The 20,614-nt window shown below is 44.4% G+C and overlaps 1 protein-coding gene across 4 annotated transcripts in view; it reads right to left on the bottom strand.

The window, feature by feature from the left end:
• The window catches only part of clcn5b (Cl-/H+ antiporter 5b), a 185,494-nt gene that overhangs the window by 47,537 nt on the left and 117,343 nt on the right, over positions 1-20,614 (bottom strand). For all 4 annotated transcript variants that reach the window (XM_085997573.1, XM_085997584.1, XM_085997594.1 and 1 more), the window contains one exon: positions 16,973-17,124. In XM_085997573.1, the coding sequence (XP_085853699.1) occupies positions 16,973-17,124 (152 nt within the window). The remainder of the gene's footprint in view (positions 1-16,972; positions 17,125-20,614) is intronic.

A 20,614-nucleotide genomic window follows, 5' to 3' on the forward strand; every position in this document is an offset into this window, starting at 1 on the left:
AAATGTAAATCCAGATTTTGTTTCTTGGTTACTAAATAGCAGCAAAAATTTATATTAAATAAAACTTACTGGAATTAATACCGTACTATTTTCCAAATGAGAATAAAATTAGTTAAATCTTGAGCATAAATGGAGAGCATGGGCAGGCGGTAGAATTATCACACAACTAACAATGCCACTATTTTGTATAAGAATCATTAGATCCTGAGGGACTCTGCCTGCTATTACAATGTGGTTTTTTCCAATATATTACTTAAAGTAAATAATTTTAAATGTACTGTATAGCTCCAAAATCCATTCTGTAGCAGACACTGATCAGAACCTTGTGTATTGCACTGGAAATTTTATAGTGCTTCTGCCTCACAATATTCAGCCTTTGCATGTAAATATGTAAATACAGTACATTTAGCCATGTCAGCTATCCAAAGGACAGTGAGCTGTGTATATGGAGATGATAAAAGCACACCAAATAACCTTACATAAAGACACTGCTAACCACAGTATTTCATGGTGTTTCAAAGGCAAAAATAGGCTTACAAGGAATGTGGGTTTGACCCTTTAGACTCTCAGCATTAGAACATCTACTTTTCCAATTCTTTTCAAACTTGGTGGTGTGCTATAATATGCACCTCGGCCCTTCAATTAAAAAAAGATTGCCACGGACTGATAAAACACATACAACCACCCACACCTAGGAGGAGGCACCTAGCTGAGGTCCTCACTAAATTGTAGGAGGACCACACTGGGTTGCAATGCAGGTACATAATCTTTTGGTTGTAGAAGGCCAAAGGTTTGCTGTACTATAAATTCTGTGGATTTATGTACTACCTAAGACTTAGCTGACATTTGGGGTCAGAAGTATCATCAGCCACAGTTTTAATTGGAAACAATAATGTTAAGAGGTCAACTTTGAAATCCATTGTCTTAAACAAATAACTAGATAAAAACACACCAGAAAATCACTCCCCAAATCAGTGCAGGGACCGGCAGCAGAAAGTGTCTATAGATGCTGGGAGCTATGGTGCATGCTAAGTACGGGGTGTATGCACTTTCTCATTAGCTGGCAGGCTGGCTACAGCCCAGCATGGTCAGTGACATAGAACAGGCTTTCTCCAATAAATCTTAATTTAATTTTACTGCAATACTTAATTCTATCAACAGACAGTCTCTTCCGCCCTATTTTCATAGGATGCGAGAACAAGACACATTTTTTTCATTAACTTTATTATTGTCTAGAGCAGCTAATTTTATACTTGTTAAAAAAAAAGTACCATTGTGCAATACTAGGACAACTTTCATCTGTGTGTATGTAGAAGCTGAAGCCTACCTCTGCATGACAAATACATTTTTGTGCTTAGCTCTTGGAACTGATTCTAATATGTGATCTGTGTACTTCAGCTATGACCTCAAATGATGGCTGTCTGCAACTACCACACCACAGTAACCTTTTTACTCCCACTCAATTTTTTCCCCGAAGATTCACTCCTGTTATTTTTGTCTGTCTCCCAGCCCCGCTTAAGCCCATAATCTAGGTTGACATTTCAGTGCAGTACTGAGGAAGTGCTTCATTGTTGGAGGTGCCGTCATTCACGAGACATTATGAGTCCCCGTCTGTTCTCTCGGGTGGATGTAAAAGATCCCACCGCACTATTTGAAGAGGAGCAGGGGAGCTCTCCCGGTGTCCTGGCCAATATTTATCTTGCAACCAACACCACTTAAACAGATTATTTGGTCATTTATCTCATTATTATTTGTGGGATCTAGTATGCAAATTAGCTTGCATGTTTGCTTACATTACAACAGTACGGTCGCATAGTGGTTAGCACTGTTGCCTCACAGCGCCAGGGACCCGGGTTCGAATCCGGCCTCGGGTGACTGTCTGTGTGGAGTTTGCACATTCTCCCTGTGTTTGCGTGGGTTTCCTCCGGGTGCTCCGGCTTCCTCCCACAGTCCAAAGAGGTGCAGGTTAGGTTGATTGGCTATGATAAATTGACCCTTAGTGTTAGGGGGATTAAATACATGGGGTTACAGGGATAGGGTGGGATATGTGTTGGTGTAGGGGTTACGGGGATTGGGTGGGATATGTGTCGGTGCAGGCTCGATGGGCCGAAATGGCCTCTATCTGCACTGTGGGGTTTCTGTGATTGTGTGATTCTGTGAGTAGCTACACTTTAAAAATACTTAATTGGCTGTGATTTGCTTTGGGATATCCTGAGGATGTGAAAGGCGCTGTATAAATGCAAGTTCTTTATTTCTTACTTTCAGAAATATGTTTTACTCTATAATTTATATTATCTTGCATTTATTTACTCTGATTCCTTTTTTTCCCCAAAAATCTATAATTAGTAATGAGAGCCTATTAACTATCGCAATTTACAATCGTTCACATTCATTTTTCTATTTCTTCCATAATTTCTATATTTCTGTACAATGACATATTATCCAATTTTCCTGTCCGATCAAACAACATATTGTCTAATTTCCCATGCGGAACTCCACAGGTGATAGACCTACGATTTTTAATAAGATACTAGTCTATGTGCATTTCTTGTCTACAAACCTTAGTTCGTGTTTTCATAACACGTTTCTGTTCACTTTTTTAAATTGTAAATTGTTGTCTATATTTAAAATGGAAAGCCCCAAGTTAACTTGCTCCTGTAATTACAGGCTAAAGCCACTAGATGGTAGTGTTTTATTGTTTCCTCCCCCCTCCACGCCACACACACAAATTACTCAACATGCTTTCTGAAAAACTTATATACCATTTTTTGTCAGCAACTGAAATTTCTGATGTCCAAAATAAGGGTTTAAACAATATTTAAAAAGATATTTAACAAGATTAAATGTATCCACTGAATTGTCTTTTAATGCCTTCACTAAAATGTTTACTTGAAGACATCAGTCTCTGCCAATAACTGGGCTTGTACTTGATCCTTTTAACCAGAGCGGTGATGCTGTAGGCTGAATTCAGATTGTGCAGTCTGAGGATGTGCAGTGTACTCATGTTCCGACAATGCATCAGACCATTCAGTAGCTGACTTGCTGGAATATTTTAGCTTTATTATCTCCTTGCAGTTTATGGTCAGTTCTTTTTCAAATTATTTAAAGAAAAGCTAGAAGGCAAATTTCAAGAACCTTACTCAGAGTTCAATGTTCCTTAATGAGAGACAAAGACGGACGACTGTCTACACACTTTTGTTTTATGTTCTATAAACGTCAGAAAACTCATTAAGCTGAGAGAGAAAGAGAGATAGATATCCAGGAACCAATCACAAAACACTAAATTCAACGTTTACAGAGATCCCTTCCAAAGTCACAAAAAAATTGCTGCCAGATCATAGAATGGTCATCTTCTGTGCTGTAGCCATTCGGCCCGTTGAGCCCATGCCGAATGGTCTTGATACTGGATAAGATGTGGCGTTTACAGCTCAGCTTAAAGTTGAACAGATGCAACGTTAAATGGGTGGACACGTGGCAGATGAAATTTAACCCAGAAAAGTGGAGTGATACATTTTGGTAGAAAGAACGAGGAGGGGCAATATAAACTAAAGTTTACAATCCTAAAGAGGCTGCATGAACAGACACACCTGGGGCTTTATGTGCACAAATCGTTGAAGGTTGAGAAAGCGATTTAAAAAGCATATGGGATACTGGGCTTCATAAATAGAGGCGTAGGGCTGGATTTTCATTGAGTCGTCGAGTAGGAGGCGAGTAGGAGGCGGCACTACAACTTTCAGGGTTGTAGTCCCGCCTCCATTGAGTTCTAGCCAACCCACGCGATTTTGACTTGATTGACCTTGTTGAGCCCGCCCAGCGGGCTCAGCAGGCCAATTAAGGGCCACCCGGCAACAGGTGACGACAGATGAAATATCAATCTGTGACAAGACCTTTTGACAGATGAAATATCAGCATTCGACAGCTGTTTGAAGCTGTCAAACACTGAATCTGTACTCTAAGTTAATTCCTTCCGCTCAGGATGATTTAGAGATCCCCCCGGAACAGAAAGCTGAATGCTGCAATTTTTGACAGCTCGCAGCCATTCTGCTTTCTGTGCCGGTGAGATGAGGGACGCCTGAGACCTGAAGGAAAGAAGGCTGTAAAGGTAAGTAAAGGTATGTAAAACTTATTTAAACACTATACAAACACCAAACACACTTACCTTTGCACTCATGCACCCATCACTCACCTGAACACCGGACATCTCGACCCCTCCAAGCCCTTCATCCCGACGGTCTGCCTCCTCTAACTTGGCGTGGTTTGGAGCCGTCGGGAATCCCACACTTCAACATTAAAAATAGGGATTAGGCTAAAAACTGCCTGTTAACTACCTGTTAACAGGCAGTTAATTGGCACTAATCCCCTTCCCACCTCGGGGAGGCGGGTCCCAGCGTGGGTCGGGTACCCGCCTCCTTTGAAACTGGCATGGAGGCGGGTTGGGTGCGGGATGGGTTCGTGCCCCCTGATTTCGGGATTTTAACCCCCCACACGCCTCCAATCCCGCCTCCACGGCCCAAATGAAAATCCTGCCCATAGAGTACAAAAGCAAGGAAGTTATGATGAACCTTTATAAAACACTATCGGCCTCAACTGGAGTATTGGGTCCAATTCTGGGCACCGCACTTTAGGAAGAATGTGAAGGCCTTAGAGAGGGTACAGCAAAGATTTACGAGAATGGTTCCAGGGATGAGGGACTTCAGTTATGTGGATAGACTAGAGAAGCTGGGGTTGTTCTCCTTAAAGCAGAGAAGGTTGAGAGGAGGTTTGATAGAGGTGTTCAAAATCATGAGGGGTCTAGACAGAGTAGATAGAGAGAAACTGTTCCCATTGGTGGAAGGGTCAAGAACCAGAGGACACAGATTTAAGGTGATTGGCAAAAGAACCAAAGGCGAGATGAGGAAAATCTTTTTTACGCAGCGAGTGGTTATGATCTGGAATGCACTGCCCGAGAGGGTGGTGAAGGCAGACTCAATCTTGGCTTTCAAAAAGGTATTGGATAAGTAACTGAAGGAAAAAAAATTGCAGAGCTGCGGGGGAAATGGGACTAGCTGAAGTGCTCTTGCAGAGCGCTGGCATAGGCTCAACAGGCCGAATGGCCTCCTTCGGTGTTGTAACCATTCTATGATTTTAAGAATGGCCTGGTTCAGCCCAAGGGAAATACCAGACAAGGGGATGGAATAAGTGGCAAGGAAGTGGAGTTGGTGGCAGAGTTTTCAACTTTAATCAAGTTCCCACCTTTACTTGCGTCTCTCTCTGCCTTTACTATTGGCCCAGAAATTCGGGTCTCCACGGGTGAGTATGCACGGGGTACTCACGCGTGGGCCTGATGGAAGTGCCGGTTTCCTGCATGCACTGCGCATGCTTGGGAAACCGGCACTTCCGTTCCTCTGAACGAAGGGGTTCAGAGGTCGAACGCGTGCGCGGGGGAGTCTGCGTGTGCGCTTTGAACTTATGTTTTTTTTTAAAAACAGGTTTCTCCGCGAGGGTAAGTCTTTAGAATTTAAAAATGTAAAAAGCAGGCGTTAGGCCTGCTTTTTACAAGGTAGGTGGGCAATTAATTAAAACATTTTTTTCCACAGGTTTATTATTTTTAAATACTTTAAAGCAAGGTAAGTTTATTTTTAGCCCCGTTAGAATATAAAATTATATAAAATTATTTTTTCAAAAATTTTAATTATTGTTTAAAATAGTTATTTAATGTAATTTATAGTTTATTTAAAAAGTGTGATTCTTAAAAAAAAAAAATGGGGCCGTAGTATTTATAAGTCTTGACAGGTCTTCCTGTCAATACTTATGAATGGAGCATTCCCTGCTCCGATTGGCTGCCCATGGCCCACGTGATCCCAGGGGACGCATCGAACTAACTGCGCCACTGGGACACGCAAGCATTGCGCGCTGGCAGCTGGGCCAGGCCCCAGATCGGAATTCCACGGGGCCCTACAGCACAACTGCCGGCGCTCAAGGTAAGTGCAGGTCGGGGGCTTACACCCGCGGGAAGCCCCCGACCCGAATTTCTGGGCCAATGTATTTACCTCCTCTGCCCTTTTACTTGCAGTGTCAGCAAGAGTGTATTGGACTGAAATGCAGCTCGCACTCCCCATTTTTACTCTTCTCACTTTATTCCACCCCTCTCACCTCTCATTTAAAATTCTTGTTCTCTACCGCTCACCCAAGTACCATAAAAATTTTATTACCGAGATAGCTTCACTGTTCTCCCTCAACCTCTGCACCAAACGACTTCTCATCCTCAGTGATGTAATATCTCCAAATTTGCAGACGACACAAAGCTGGGTGGGCATGTGTGCTGTGAGGAGGATGCCGAGAAACTCCAGGATGATTTGGACAGGTTGGATGATTGGGCAGAAGCATGGCAGATGCAATATAAAGTGGATAAATGTGAGGTTATCCACTTTGGTGGCAAAAACAGGAAGGCAGATTATTATCTGAATGGCAATAGATTGGGAGAAGGGGAAGTGCATCGAGACCTGGGTGTCCTTGTGCACCAGTCGCTGAAGGTAAGCATGCAGGTGCAGCAGGCGGTTAAGGCGGCAAATGGTATGTTGGCCTTCGTAGCGAGGGGGTTTGAGTACAGGAACAAGGATGTCTTGCTGCAGTTGTACAGGGCCTTGGTGAGACCACATCTTGAGTATTGTGTGCAGTTTTGGTCGCCTTATCTGAGGAAGGATGTTCTTGCCATGGAAGGAGTTCAGCGAAGATTCACCAGGCTGATACCTGGGATGGCAGGAATGACCTATGAGGAGAGATTGGGTCGACTGGGCTTATACTCGCTGGAGTTTAGAAGAATGAGAGGGGATCTCATTGAAACTTATAAAATTGACAGGACTGGACAGACTAGATGCAGGAAGGATGTTCTCGACGGTCGGGGAGTCCAGAACCAAAGGTCACAGTCTAAGGATAAGGGGCAAGCCATTTAGGACAGAAATGAGGAGGAATTTCTTCACCTAGAGAGTGGTGAACCTGTGGAATTCTCTACCATAGAAGGCAGTAGAGGCCAATTCATTAAATATATTCAAGAAGGAGTTGGGTATATTTCTTAAGGCTAAAGGGATCAAGGGGTATGGGGAGAAAGCAGGGACAGGGTACTGAATTTGGATGATCAGCCATGATCGCATTGAATGGCGGAGCAGGCTCGAGGGGCCAAATGGCCTACTCCTGCTCGTATCTTCTGTGTTTCTAGGTGATTTCAACTTCCATCTCAATTCATCATGCTCTCTGTCCTCTGAGTTCACTAGCCTCCTATCCTCCGTTAATCTCTCCTCCATGTAAACTCCCCAACCCATATTCACGGCCACCCACTCGACCTTGCCATCTCTCGTGGCCTCGCTACCCCCACCGTATCAATTGCAGATAAGGCCATCTCTGACCACTTCCTCGTATTGCTCTTCACCCACATCCCCCTTCCACCTACATCCCCCTTCCACCCACCTCCACCAACCCTACTTCCTTCTGTGTCCGCCCCTGGAAAAAACTCTCCCCCAACTCTCTTACAACTGCACTTCTGAAATCCCAACTGTCCAGCCTCTGGTCCTCTATTCACCATGACATTTCTGCAGCTACTGATCGGCTCAACCACACCCTAACCGCCACCTTTGATGCCCTTGTCCCTGCTAAAACAATTACCCCCTCTCACCCTGGCCGTTCCCCGTGCTATGGCCCTCATCTTCGCTCCCTTAAGTCCAAGGGACGCAGACTTGAACGGATATGGCAGACAACTGGTTTAGGCATTCACCTCCAGATCTGGCTGGACCACATGAAGCACTATCGGGCCCTGCTCTCTTCTGCCAAAATTGCTAACTATTCCAGAATTATTCTGGAATGCAAAGATAAACCCCAGCTCCTATTCTTCACTGCTAACCGTTTTCTTAAACCCCTCCCCTCCACCCTCACCTACGATAACAAGTGTGAGGAGCTCATGGACTTCTTTGTCTCTAAGATTGAGACCATCTGCTCAGCTGCCTCTGCCACTTCTCTTCCTTCCCCTAGCCCACTGGGCCAAACTTCCTCTAAGGTACCCCCCTGCCCTAGCCCTGAACTAACATCTTTCTCCAGTTTCCCTCTGATCGCCCCTCATGATTGCTCTGCACTCATCTTGTCTATGAGACCCACCTCCTGCTCCCTCAACCCTATTCCCACCAAACTGCTGACCACCCAACTTCTTTTTCTGGCCCCCACGTTAGCAGATATTGTTAACGGTTCTCTCTCCTCAGGTACTGTCCCCCTCCCCCTCAAATCTGCTGTCATCACCCCTCTTCAAAAAACAAACTTTGATCTCTCCGTCTTTGCACACTACCGCCCCATCTCCGTTTCCTCTCCGAAGTCCTTGAACGTGTTGTCGCCTCCCAAATCCATGCCCATCTTTCCTGCAATTCCATGTTTGAATCCCTCCGTTCAGGTTTCTGCCCTTGCCACAGTACCGAAACAGCTCTCATCAAAGTCACAAATGACATCCTTTGTGACTGTGACAAAGGTAAACTATCCCTCCTCGTCCTTCTCGACCTGTCTGCAGCCTTTGACGCGGTTGGCCACTCCATCCTTCTCTACACCTCTCCACGTCATCCAGCTGGGTGGGACTGCACTCACCCGGTTCCATTCTTATCTATCGAATCATAGCCAGAGAATCACCTGCAACGGCTTCTCTTCCCGCTCCCGCATCGTTACCTCTGGTGTTCCCCAAGGATCTATCCTTGGCCCCCTCCTATTTCTCATCGACATGTTGCCCCTTGGTGACATCATCTGAAGACACAGCGTCCGTTTCCACATGTACGCTGATGACACCAAGCTCTACCTTTTCTCTTGAACCCTCCACGGTCTCTAAATTGTCAGACTGCTTGTCATTGTTTTCGGTCCCCGCCACAAACTCCATTCCCTAGCCACTGATTCCATCCCTCTCCCTAACATCTGTCTGAGGCTGAGCCACACTGTTCACAATCTTGGTGTTATATTTGAACCTGAAATGAGCTTCCGTCCACATATCCGCAGCATAACAAAGAACGCATACTTCCACCTCCGTAACATCGCCCGTCTCCGCCCTTGCCTCAGCTCATCCACTGCTGAAACCGTCATCCATGCCTTTGTTACCTCTAGACTTGACTATTCCAATGCACTCCTGGCTGGCCTCTCACATTCCACCCTACGTAAACTTGAGGTCATCCAAAACTTGGTGCGAGTTAGGACACGGGCAGCCAAGTCCCGTTTGTCCATCACCCCTGTGCTCGCTGACCTACACTGGCTCCTGGTTAAGCAGCACCCCGATTTCAAAATTTTCATCCTTGTTTTCAAATCCCTCCATGGCCTCGCCCCTCCCCATCTCTGTAATTTCCTTCAGCCCCACAACCCCCCACCCAGAGATATCCACGCTCCTCTAATTCTGCCCTCTTGAGCATCCCTGATTATAATCGCTCAACCTTTAGTGGCCGTGCCTTCTGTTGCCTAGGCCCTAAGCTCTGGAATTCCCTGCCTGAACCTGTCCACCTCTCTACTTCTCTTTCCTCCTCCTTAAAACCTATCTCTTTGACCAAGCTTTTGGTCACCTGCCCTAATTTATCCTTATGTGGATCGGTGTCAAATTTTGTGTCTTAAAATACTCCTGTGCAGCGCCTTGGGACGTTTTACTACATTAATGGTGCTATATAAATACAAGTTGTAGTTGTTGTTCTGTTTTTACCCCCCTATCTTTGACTCTGCAACCATGGACAGTAAGAATTAGCAGAATCGGGCAGGGACTCGAACGACAGGAAGAAGCATTAGCTTCAGGACTCGGATGAGTGGGCAGGTTAGTGGTGGCAGCACCAGTAGCCATCATGTCTGAAGGATCTCGTGGTTGATCACCACCAGTGGGGGGCAGGGCAAGGTGCGAGCATCCTGTCAGCCTTTGTGAGCTCATCAGTTAGTTCCTTCAAGCTGGGCTATCCTCCTTCCCACTTCCAAATTTACTACAGAGCCACAAATAAATAGTGAAATTAATTCTATTAATGGAAAATCAGGACCTGCCTCAGGAATCCACAATACAGCAATTTCTAACTGAAGGAGGAGCACACTGCACTCGTATTGACAAAACTAGTAGTGCCATCTGTGATTTTTAAAAATTCTCTTAAACTCAGTGGCTAGTGGGAGGAATCAGAAGGCAGAGCCTCCCCCTTCCCACAGCACCATGGCAGATAAAATCAGAAATGGGCTAGATTTGATCTACTGGCCACAGGTTGGATATCCTTGTGTTAGTACATTAAAATGTTTTATCTACTTTTGTGACTTCAGTTATCGATTATATTCTCAGCAGTAACACTTTGCACTCTGTGATCCTTTAAAACATTACTTACAGGAATAGGTAGAATCCATAATAATTAACTACCAGATTCCAAGAAAAAGGATGTGGCCAAGTTTTGAACTTTGCTCATAATAATTAAAACACTTACAAAATTCATAGGGCAGAGCACTTTATTTACTAACTAACTAACTAGTATTGTAAACCATTGCCGTAACAATTCAAAGTTCAACGGGAGTCTTTCCCAGAATGGACCAATCAACCCCAATGGTGCAAGATCATTGGAAACGGGTGTCTTCAAATAATGTGACTCATCGGAATGAATAACTATTAGTAAATGTTACACTATATTTGACTCCACCTCTTCAGATCTCCTCGTACAATGTGCCATTCTGGCTTAGCGGAAGCAAGTTGCTTACTTCCAAATCTTCGGTCTACAATGAGGTGTGCTTGAACAGTCCGAGCTGGCTGATTTTCTAACCTCTCTTTGCGAGGGAGGAGACTCTCACTTTGTACGTCAGTGATGACAAAGATAGGCACAAAATGGCATACTCTGCTTAACCCAGTGTATGCGGGGGTGCGGCGTGTGTGCGACTGACTGCCACGCTTGTAGTTGTCAAGCACTTTGGGATATCCTGAGGACGTCATGTGATGCGATATAATTGCAAGTTGTGTCTTTTACAATGTAACCATCAGCAAACTTTATATACATGTCACATTCTTTTAGTATGCAAACCTCAAGAAAGTTAGCTCTGTGGCCTAGAACTTACCCTCCTGGTTTCAGGTAAAAACATTTACAAGGTACCCCTGTGAACAAAGAATTTTCAGGGAGCAGTGTGCAAAATGGACAAACTGGGATAAATCAAGGAGGATTTATTTTAAAGTGTGTACAATCAACATAATTATTGGCAGTATTTCTGGACTCCTCGGACAAGTCCAACTGAATGCTGCCTCTCTTACCCCTCCTCCCCAGTATCATATAATCTAAGCACAGAATCAGGCTGTTCTGCCCCACTGGTCTATCCCATTGCTTATACTCCACATAAACCTCATCCTGCTCTTCCCATTCTGTCCTATTATCCCTCTATTCCCTGCTCCCTCATGTATACATCAAGCCTCCCCATAAATATGTGAATGCAATCTCTTTCAACCATTTCATGTGACAACAAGTTCCACATTCTCACCACGCTCGGTGTAAAGAAATTCCTCCTAAGTTCTTTCATTCATTTGGTTAGTGGCTACTGTACTGTTATGCTACCTTGTTCTGGACTCACCCATAGAGGGAAACAGTTTCTCCACATCCACCCCATCGAAGCCCTTCAGAATTTTAAAGACCTTTGTCAGATCACCTCTTTTCTCTGGAGTCCCAATCTGCTAGGTCTTTCCTGACAGAAGCATCCTTTCAATTCTGGTAGAATCCTTGGAAATATTTTCTGCACTTTCTCTAGTGCTTCAATATCCTTTTTGATGTATGGTGACCAGAATTATGCATAGTACTCGAAGTGTGGTCTAACCAAGCTTCTATATAAATTTAACATTAACTCCCTGGCAATGTTCCCTTTAAGATGCACGTCTGAGCAGTGTTCTGCAGCTCCCATGCAGCCAGCTCACCGACTTTTAAATAGGAAAAACCGTGCATGTGCGGTATTTTGAATGCACCACGCAGCCCCCAAAAATTAAAGGGAACATTTCTCCCTGTTTTTGTATTCTATTCCTCTAAAAATGAACCCCAGTACTTTATTTGCACAATTTATGGCCGTATCAACTTTTTTGCTACTTTTAGCAACGTAGCTGTATATCTTTGCTCCTCTACCACATTTAGTTTCTTACCTTCCAAGGAATAAGTGGTCTCCTTATTCCTCCTACCAAAATGAACCACTTTGTTATATTGAATTTCATTTACTGTTTATCCATCTACTCTGAACGCTTGTTTATGTCTTCCTCCAATATGGTGCAGCCTTCCACATTATTAGCTATATCCTCCAATTTGATATAATCTGCAAATTTCAACAACATATCTCCAATTCCTGAGTCCAAGTCAGTTACGTATATGGTAAATAACAGTGGTCCCAACACTATTGAATTTGGGTACTAGTGTCTCTGCTATCTCCTACCTAGTTTTTATTGAGCATCCGCGAGTGCAATCCATCTGGACCTGGGGTTCTGAGATACTAGTTTGTCTCCTATCTCCTTTCCTTCTATTTTAATTGTTGTACTATCCTGCTTGACTTGTTCTATTATCGGAATTTCCTCTTTGTTAACCTGGGAAAATTCCGTATCCCTGCCTACTGTTTTTTTCTTGCTGGGTTGAAATTCAAAGAAATGACTGCTAAATAAAGTGCAGCAAATGCAATAGATTGGTTGTGTCCACAGTTACAAAGCTCAAAAATCTGACAAAGAGCCATCATTTTTATATATATATTTATATATATATATATATATATACACACAGTATTATGGTATGTTACTGAGAGAATTTCTCAAACAACTAGCACAGGTACACCAGGCAAACATTTTTGAAATGTAGCCCCTCAATATGACTTTTTACATGCTCTGTTTCCAAAAATATTTACTTGAAAACTGGATTTACTCTCATTCATCCTCTTTCCATCTAGCTTTTTCCCCACCATTCCTTCCTTCTCTCCAACACTCACATGGACCACCTCTCACATTCCATATCTTTCATTCCCTCACTCCTTGCCTCTACCTCACACACAGTTACTGGCAGCTGTTCTTTGTCTTGTAAAAGGAGCATAACGGGAGTGATACTGCCGCCACCACAAGCATAAGCCTTCAGTGCATTACAAGCTTCTGGAGCAAAAAACAATTCAGATAGTGTTAGACCACCACTCCTGAAGCCAGTAACACACTGAAGGCTTAGGTTTATGGTGACATCAGTATTGCTCCTAGTTTGTTCCTTTCCTGGCTCCAGACTAGTTTATTGCTCGCGCCGAGTGTACATGGCAGGTCTCTGTCATGTATAGCGCACTTGGGACAGCATTAATTGGTTTATAACACAATTTATTTATTTATGGGTCAAAACGCAAGAAAGTCTGCTTGCTTTATTGGGACTGAGTTCTTTATATGCTATTCAGCATCCCTTGTATCAGGATTTAGTGCATAGGCAGGCACTAAATAAAGGTGGCAGTTGGCTACCCCTGCAGTATGCAATGTCCGAAACAACAACAATAACAAGTATTTATATAGCACCTTTAACATAGTAAAACATCCCAAGGCGCTGCACAGGAGTATTTTAGGACAAAAAAATTTGACACCAATCCACATAAGGATAAAGAGGTAGGTTTTAAGGAGCGTCTTAAAGGAGGAAAGAGAGGTAGCGAGGCGGACAGGTTTAGGCAGGGAATTCTTATCAGTTTAGCTTTACATGGATATTTGATCTCAAATGTAACTTCTGAAGCTTTCGTCTCTAGATGGATTATTTTGCACCACTTGATATGTCAAATGGTCATTGGAACGATAATGTGTCTCACTCCTGCCTCCTCATTGCTAATGGGACATTCACTTGTGTAGTAAGCTCCCTGACGGACAATATTTATCCTGAAAGAAAACAAGGAGGAAAGGCACCTTGTATTTTACAAGGTAAGAGGCATACATATTCAGACACAAATCCAGGTGAGTTATCAGCTCAAAATCACAGCCTTACATAAATACCCAAACCTGGAAGGGATTTTATGACATAAACAAAATATTTTGAAGCCATAATATTCTCAGTCAGCCACTAACATAAATCACATTACCACTACTTTGCAAATCACAATTCAATTGCCTACCATCCAGTGCCATCTGCATTGATATTCCCCACTCGCACCAATAAAGAGTATGAAAACACTATACTTTCAGATACAATACAAGTGATGAATTGTATTCCAAATGTAGATCACATGCAGGATGCTTCTAGGCCACAAAACTATCTCTGTACAGGAAACTTTCGTTTAACCGGAGGTTAAATGTCCAGAAAGCTCTATCTACCGGCAAAATTCAGGAGCCGTTTCCTTTAAGTTTTTTTACTTCTCGTTGCTTTTTTTTTTTCCCCCCAGTCAGGCTCTGCAAGGTCTAGCTGAAGCTGTTGCTTAGCTACAGAGACGCTTTTAAGCTGCGGCCGACTGTTTTGAAGATGTTGCTAAGCAACAGGGTTTGTTGAGTCACACGGAGCTCAAAAGCTCCGTATGTTTTCACATTAGCGCTGGTTTCTATGGCAGTTTTGATGGTATGGCACCAGCTCGGTCCAGTCAGTGCCGGATACCAGAAAGTTTCCTGTATCTCATTTCCATTTTGAAGCAAAATTCTTTAGCGGTCCCCTCATGGCCAGTTGTTAAAGGTAGCACGTAATTTGATTCATACAAAAAAAGTTCCCAGGTTTCAGCCCCAGCCAGTCCGGTTAGCTGATCGTAGCCAAGTGGCAATTGCAGCACTACCACTGGCCTCAGCGGCCCTGAGGCACTGAAGGGAAATAATGAGTTCCTGCTCCATTGACCCTTATGGGAAATTAAATGCTAGGTAAGGACAGCATCAGGCTTGGCTCTGATTCCCCTATGCTGGTACTCATTGTCTAAGTTCACAGAATGAATGGCTACTTTGGCAAGGTATCTCTTGACATGTGGAACTGTATCCTAACAGGAGTCAGCATCTTCGGCATGGCTGGGGGGGGGGGGGGGGGAGAAAGAGAAGTGGGGGGGGTGGGGGGAAGAGAAAGGAGGGAAGGGGAAAAAATTATTCTCAAAGTTATCTATAATGCAAAATATTGTTGCATTACAAAATAATTGCTGAACTAATATGGGCTTGTCATGCGATCATTATAGCTCACACTTTGCATTCTGTATACCTGAATTCCTTAACATTCACATTACATACAATTCGGACTGGAATAGGAACAAATACACTTCACCCTCATTACATTACAATCCCTATAAGCTAAGTATGTCATAATTCATAACTAGGAAATGATCAACAGAATATCAACCTACACCCTCTGGAGACTGTTTACACAGCACTAAATGGGAGAGGTCTGGAGGCATGTTGCCTTCTGAACTTCTGAACATCTGCTGAACATCTTCACCACACGTCAATTACAAGAGAAATGCAGGGAACAGCACCAACCGCTGTACATGGCCTTCTTTGATCTCACAAAGGCCTTCGACACTGTCAATTGTGAGGGATTATGGAGTGTCCTCCTCAAATTCGGCTACTCTCAAAAGTTTGTCACCATCCTCCGCCTGCTTCACGACGACATGCAAGCCATGGTCCTGACCAATGGTTCTACCACAGACCCAATCACGTACGAACCGGGGTCAAGCAAGGCCATGTCATCGCACCAACGCTCTTTTCAATCTTCCTTGCTGCAATGCTCCATCTCACCCTCAGTAAGCTCCCCGCAGGAGTGGAGCTAATTTACAGAACAAACGGGAAACTGTTGAACCTCCGTCGCCTCCAGTCCAGATCCAAGGTCGTCTCATCCTCTGTCGTCGAATTACAGTATGCAGACGATGCTTGCGTCTGCGCTCACTCGGAGGTCGAACTCCAAACCATTGTCAACACCTTCACCGAAGCGTACGAGAGCATAGGCCTTAAACTAAACATCCATAAGACAAAGGTCCTCTACCAAACTGCCCCCGCCACACAGTACTGCCCCCCGATTATCAAAATCCACGACAAGGCCTTGGACAACGTGGACCACTTTCCATACCTCGGGAGCCTACTGTCAACAAGGGCAGATGTCGACGACGAAGTCCAACACCGCCTTCAGTGTGCCAGTGCAGCCTTCGGTCGCCTGAGGAAGAGTGTTTGAAGACCAGGACCTCAAACCCGGCACTAAGCTCATGGTCTACAGAACAGCAGTGATACCCGCCCTGCTGTATGCCTCAGAGACATGGACCATGTACAGCAGGCACCTCAAAGCACTGGAGAGGTACCACCAACACTGCCTCCGTAAGATCCTGCAAATGCATTGGCAGGATAGGCCCGTCAGCGTTCTTGCTCAGGCTAACATCCGCAGCATCGAAGCTTTGACCACGCTTGATCAGCTCTGATGGACGGGTCACATTGTCCGCATGCCCGATAAGAGACTCCCAAAACAAGCGCTCTACTCGGAGCTCCGGCACAGCAAGAGAGCCCCAGGTGGGCAGAGGAAACACTTCAAGGACACCCTCAAAGCCTCCTTGAAAAAGTGTAACATCCCCACCGACACCTGGGAATCCCTGGCCCAAGACCGCACAAAGTGGAGGAGAAGCATCCGGGAAGGCGCCGACCACCTCGAGTCTCTTCGCCGGGAGCAAGCGGAAGCCAAGCGCAGGCAGCGCAAGGAGCGCACGTCAACCCAAGCACCCCACCCACCCGCCCCTTCAACCACCGTCTGCCCCACCTGTGACAGAGACTGTAGGTCCCGCATTGGACTAATCAGTCACCTGCGAACTCATTTTTAATGTGGAAGCAAGTCATCCTTGGTTCCGAGGAACTGCCTAAGAAGAAGAAATGGCAGAGGTCTGGAGGCATGTTGCCTTCTGGCTGGGAAGAACCTAAAGAGTGAAAAGGGAAAAAAGTGGATTCTTTTTAAATAAGATAAAATGAATTTAAATAGCCAGAATCAAGTGGTTGTACAACAAGAGATAGTGTTTATATGAGGTGCATTTTGTTCAAGTGTTTCATACGCGGCTTTAAGTACTCATATTAACATACCTCTCTGTGTCTATCTCTGTCCCTGGATTTCTCACGGACCCAGTCTATCGTATTGAAATCTTCATATGTCCCCACACCAGGAATTGGTTCGTCAAGAAAATCCATTATCTTACTTGCACCATTCATCCCTGCTCCGTTATAGTTTGTATACCCTGTACAAGAGAGGAAAAAAATATAAAATATGTACCAGTAAGAAAAAATAAGTGCATTTTAAATATTAGCAGATGAAGCTCAGAGTATTAAAAGAAACCTCACATTTAAAGGACAGGTACCGTACTTCAGAACCAGGCCATGCCATTGTAGAGTTCCAGTGTTCTGGACTGGCTGAGTCACCCAGCATATGCTGATCAGCACTACTTACAGATATACTCATAATTAACATTTACAAGGCTGCAGAGGCAAGATAAAGAACACACCTCCCAAATGCACAGTAATACAGGCAGACAAACTGTGGCCAAGATTAATTGATTTCCAGATCATGGTGGGTTGCTAAAAAGAAAGACTTGCATTTATATAGCGCTTTTCCCAGCCAATGAAGTACTTTTGAAGTGTTGTAACTGTTGTAATGTGGTATACACGGCAGCCAATTTGCACACAGCAAGCTCCCACAAACAGCAATGTGATAATGACCAGATAATCTGTTTTTGTTATGTTGATTGAGGGATAAATATTGGCCAGGACACCAGGGATAACTCCCCTGCTCTTTTTCGAAATAGTGGCACAGGATCTTTTACGTCCACCTGAGAGAGCAGACAGGGTTTAACATCTCATCCGAAAGATGGCACCTCCAACAGTGCAGCACTCCTTCAGGACTGCACTGGAGTGTCAGCCTGGGTTTATGTGCTCAAGTCCCTGGAGCGGGACTTGAACCCAGAACCTTCTGACTCAAAGGCGAGTGTGCTACCAACTGAGCCACAGCTGACACAGTTGCTAAGATACACTTTGTAAATTACAGACGGATGAGAAACATCGAACAGAAACTGGCCACTACACAAAATAGGAATGCAAGTAATTTAATCAAAGTGCCTACAAATGAAAAACATTCCTGGAAGTTTAGATTTCTTTGATACCTTAAATGACAGATTCCTTAGATCAGTTCCTATTTGTTAATATATAACATAGAAACATAGAAGATAGAAACAGGAGTAGGCCATTCAGCCCCTCGAGCCTGCTCCGCCATTCAATGAGATCATGGCTGATCATCCAAATTCAGTACCCTGTCCCTGCCTTCTCCCCATAGCCCTTGATCCCTTTAGCCTTAAGAAATATATCTAACTCCTTCTTGAATATATTTAATGAATTGACCTCAACTGCCTTCTGTGGTAGAGAATTCCACAGGTTCACCACTCTCTGGGTGAAGAAATTCCTCCTCATCTCAGTCCTAAATGGCTTACCCCTTATCCTTAGACTGTGACCCCTGGTTCTGGACTCCCCAGCCATCGGGAACATCCTTCCTGTATCTAGTCTGTAGTCCTGTTAGAATTTTATAAGTTTCAATGAGATCCCCTCTCATTCTTCTAAACTCTAGCGAATACAAGCCCAATCGACACAATCTCTCTTCATACATCATTCCTGCCATCCCAGGTATCAGTCTGGTGAATCTTCACTGCACTCTCTCCATGGCAAGAACATCCTTCCTCAGATAAGGCGACCAAAACTGCACACAATACTCAAGGTGTGGTCTCACCAAGGCCCTGTACAACTGCAGCAAGGCAACCTTGCTCCTGTACTCGAATCCTCTCGCTATGAAGGCCATAAGGTGGGGGGAGAATTGTAGAGAAAGTAGTCTTTATAAGAATACATGTATTTAACATGACTACAGATTTTATATTCCACCTAAAGAATTGATATAACAAGCATAGGATCTCAGCATATCCATAATAGATTATGGATAATCTCCGTGGAGAATCAAAAGCACAAACAAAACCCTACACACATACTTAAGCACCATTCACTTCAACCTCTTCTGCCTACACAATCTTATGTCTGTAAAACAACCTTATTGTGGAGGCAGTATAATCTAAATTGTACTATTTTGAAGGGGGTGAAGGAGCAGAGGGACCTGAGGGTACATATTCACAAATCCTTGAAGATGGCAGGGCAAGTTGATAAGGCAGTGAAGAAAATGTATGGGATATTTGGCTTTGTAAATAGGGGCATTGAATATAAAAGTAAGGAAGTCATACTAAACCTAATTGGAGGGGGTATCAGCGGCGGGATATAAAACAGAGAGCGGCGGAACAGCGTGGACCTAGTTGGAGGCGGTATCAGTGGCGGCGGGACCTTCCACGATTTCCAAGAAAAACAAGGTGTGATGTCACAGGACAGCAGGCTGGTGATTGGTTGGTAAGTATTAAGGTTTTTTTTCTCTCCAACCTAGGACAGTGGTTTAAACTAGGAGCGGGAAACTATAACATACAGTATTTAATTTATAGCTTAACTAGTTAAACTAATTAATATAACTATAAATAATCGCTGATTAAAGACTTTAATTAAATAAATAAAATAAGGTTAGACTAAGATATGGCAGGGTAGGTTGTGTGTCTGGACTGCAGTATGTGGGAGTTTGTGGACAGCGAGACTGTCCTGAGCGAACACGTCTGCAGGAGATGCCTCCATCTCGAATCTCTCCGGCTCAGAGTCATTGAGCTGCAGTGCGAGTTGGAGACACTTCGACACAAGGGAGGGGGAGGAATTTCTGGACAGTTTTATCCAGAATACAGTCACACCCCAGAGGAAAGCACAGGCTCAGGAAGGGGAGGGTGTGACTGCTAGGGAGACGGGTAGCGGGGATTTAGGCGAGGTTGAGAAGGAGGTTCCGCAGACACTGGTCCTGTCCAACAGGTACGATGTACGCGCTACCTGTGAGGACAAGGAGAAAGACTGCGGGGAGGACAGCCATAATGCAGACCAAGGCACCGTGGCTCAGAAAGCTGTCCAAGAAAGGGGGGGGGGGGGGGGGGGGGAGGAAGAGCAGAATAGAAATGTGGTAGTGATAGGGGACTCTATAATTAGGGAGACAGATAGTATCCTCTGCAGTCAAGAACGAGAATCTCGAAGGGTGTGTTACCTATCTGGTGCCAGGGTAAGGGATATCTCACGGCAGCTGGAGAGGAACGTGGAAAGGGAGAGTGGAAATCTAGTTGTCGCGGTCCATGTTGGAACAAACGACATAGGTAGGAACAGGGAGGAGGTCCTGCTGAAAGAGTATCAGGAGTTAGGATCCAAATTAAAAAGCAGGACCTCGAGGGTAATAATCTCTGGATTATTGCCCAAGCCACGTGCAAATTGGCATAGAAGCAAATAGATCAAGAGAATTAACATGCGGCTAAAGGGCTGGTGTGGGAAAGAGGAATTCCTTTTCCTGGGACACTGGCACCAGTTCTGGGACAGGAAGGAGCTGTACCGATGTGACGGGCTCCACCTGAACTGGGGCGGGACCCGTGTCCTAGTGGCAAGGGTAAATAGGGAAGTGGCAAAGGCTTTAAACTAGTAAGATGGGGGGAGGGATCTACAAGAACTGTAACCAGCCTAAATAAAATCAAAACAGGAAAGACAGCATAGGAAAGAATAAAGTAAGGGAGGACATTCATGGCAAGGGAATAAATAGAGTTATAGAACAAGAGTCTAAAAAGATGGTTA

This window comes from Somniosus microcephalus, chromosome 1 (genome assembly GCF_052327205.1).
Source record: "Somniosus microcephalus isolate GS21.2 chromosome 1, FLI_Smic_1.0, whole genome shotgun sequence".
Lineage (NCBI taxonomy): Eukaryota > Metazoa > Chordata > Chondrichthyes > Squaliformes > Somniosidae > Somniosus > Somniosus microcephalus.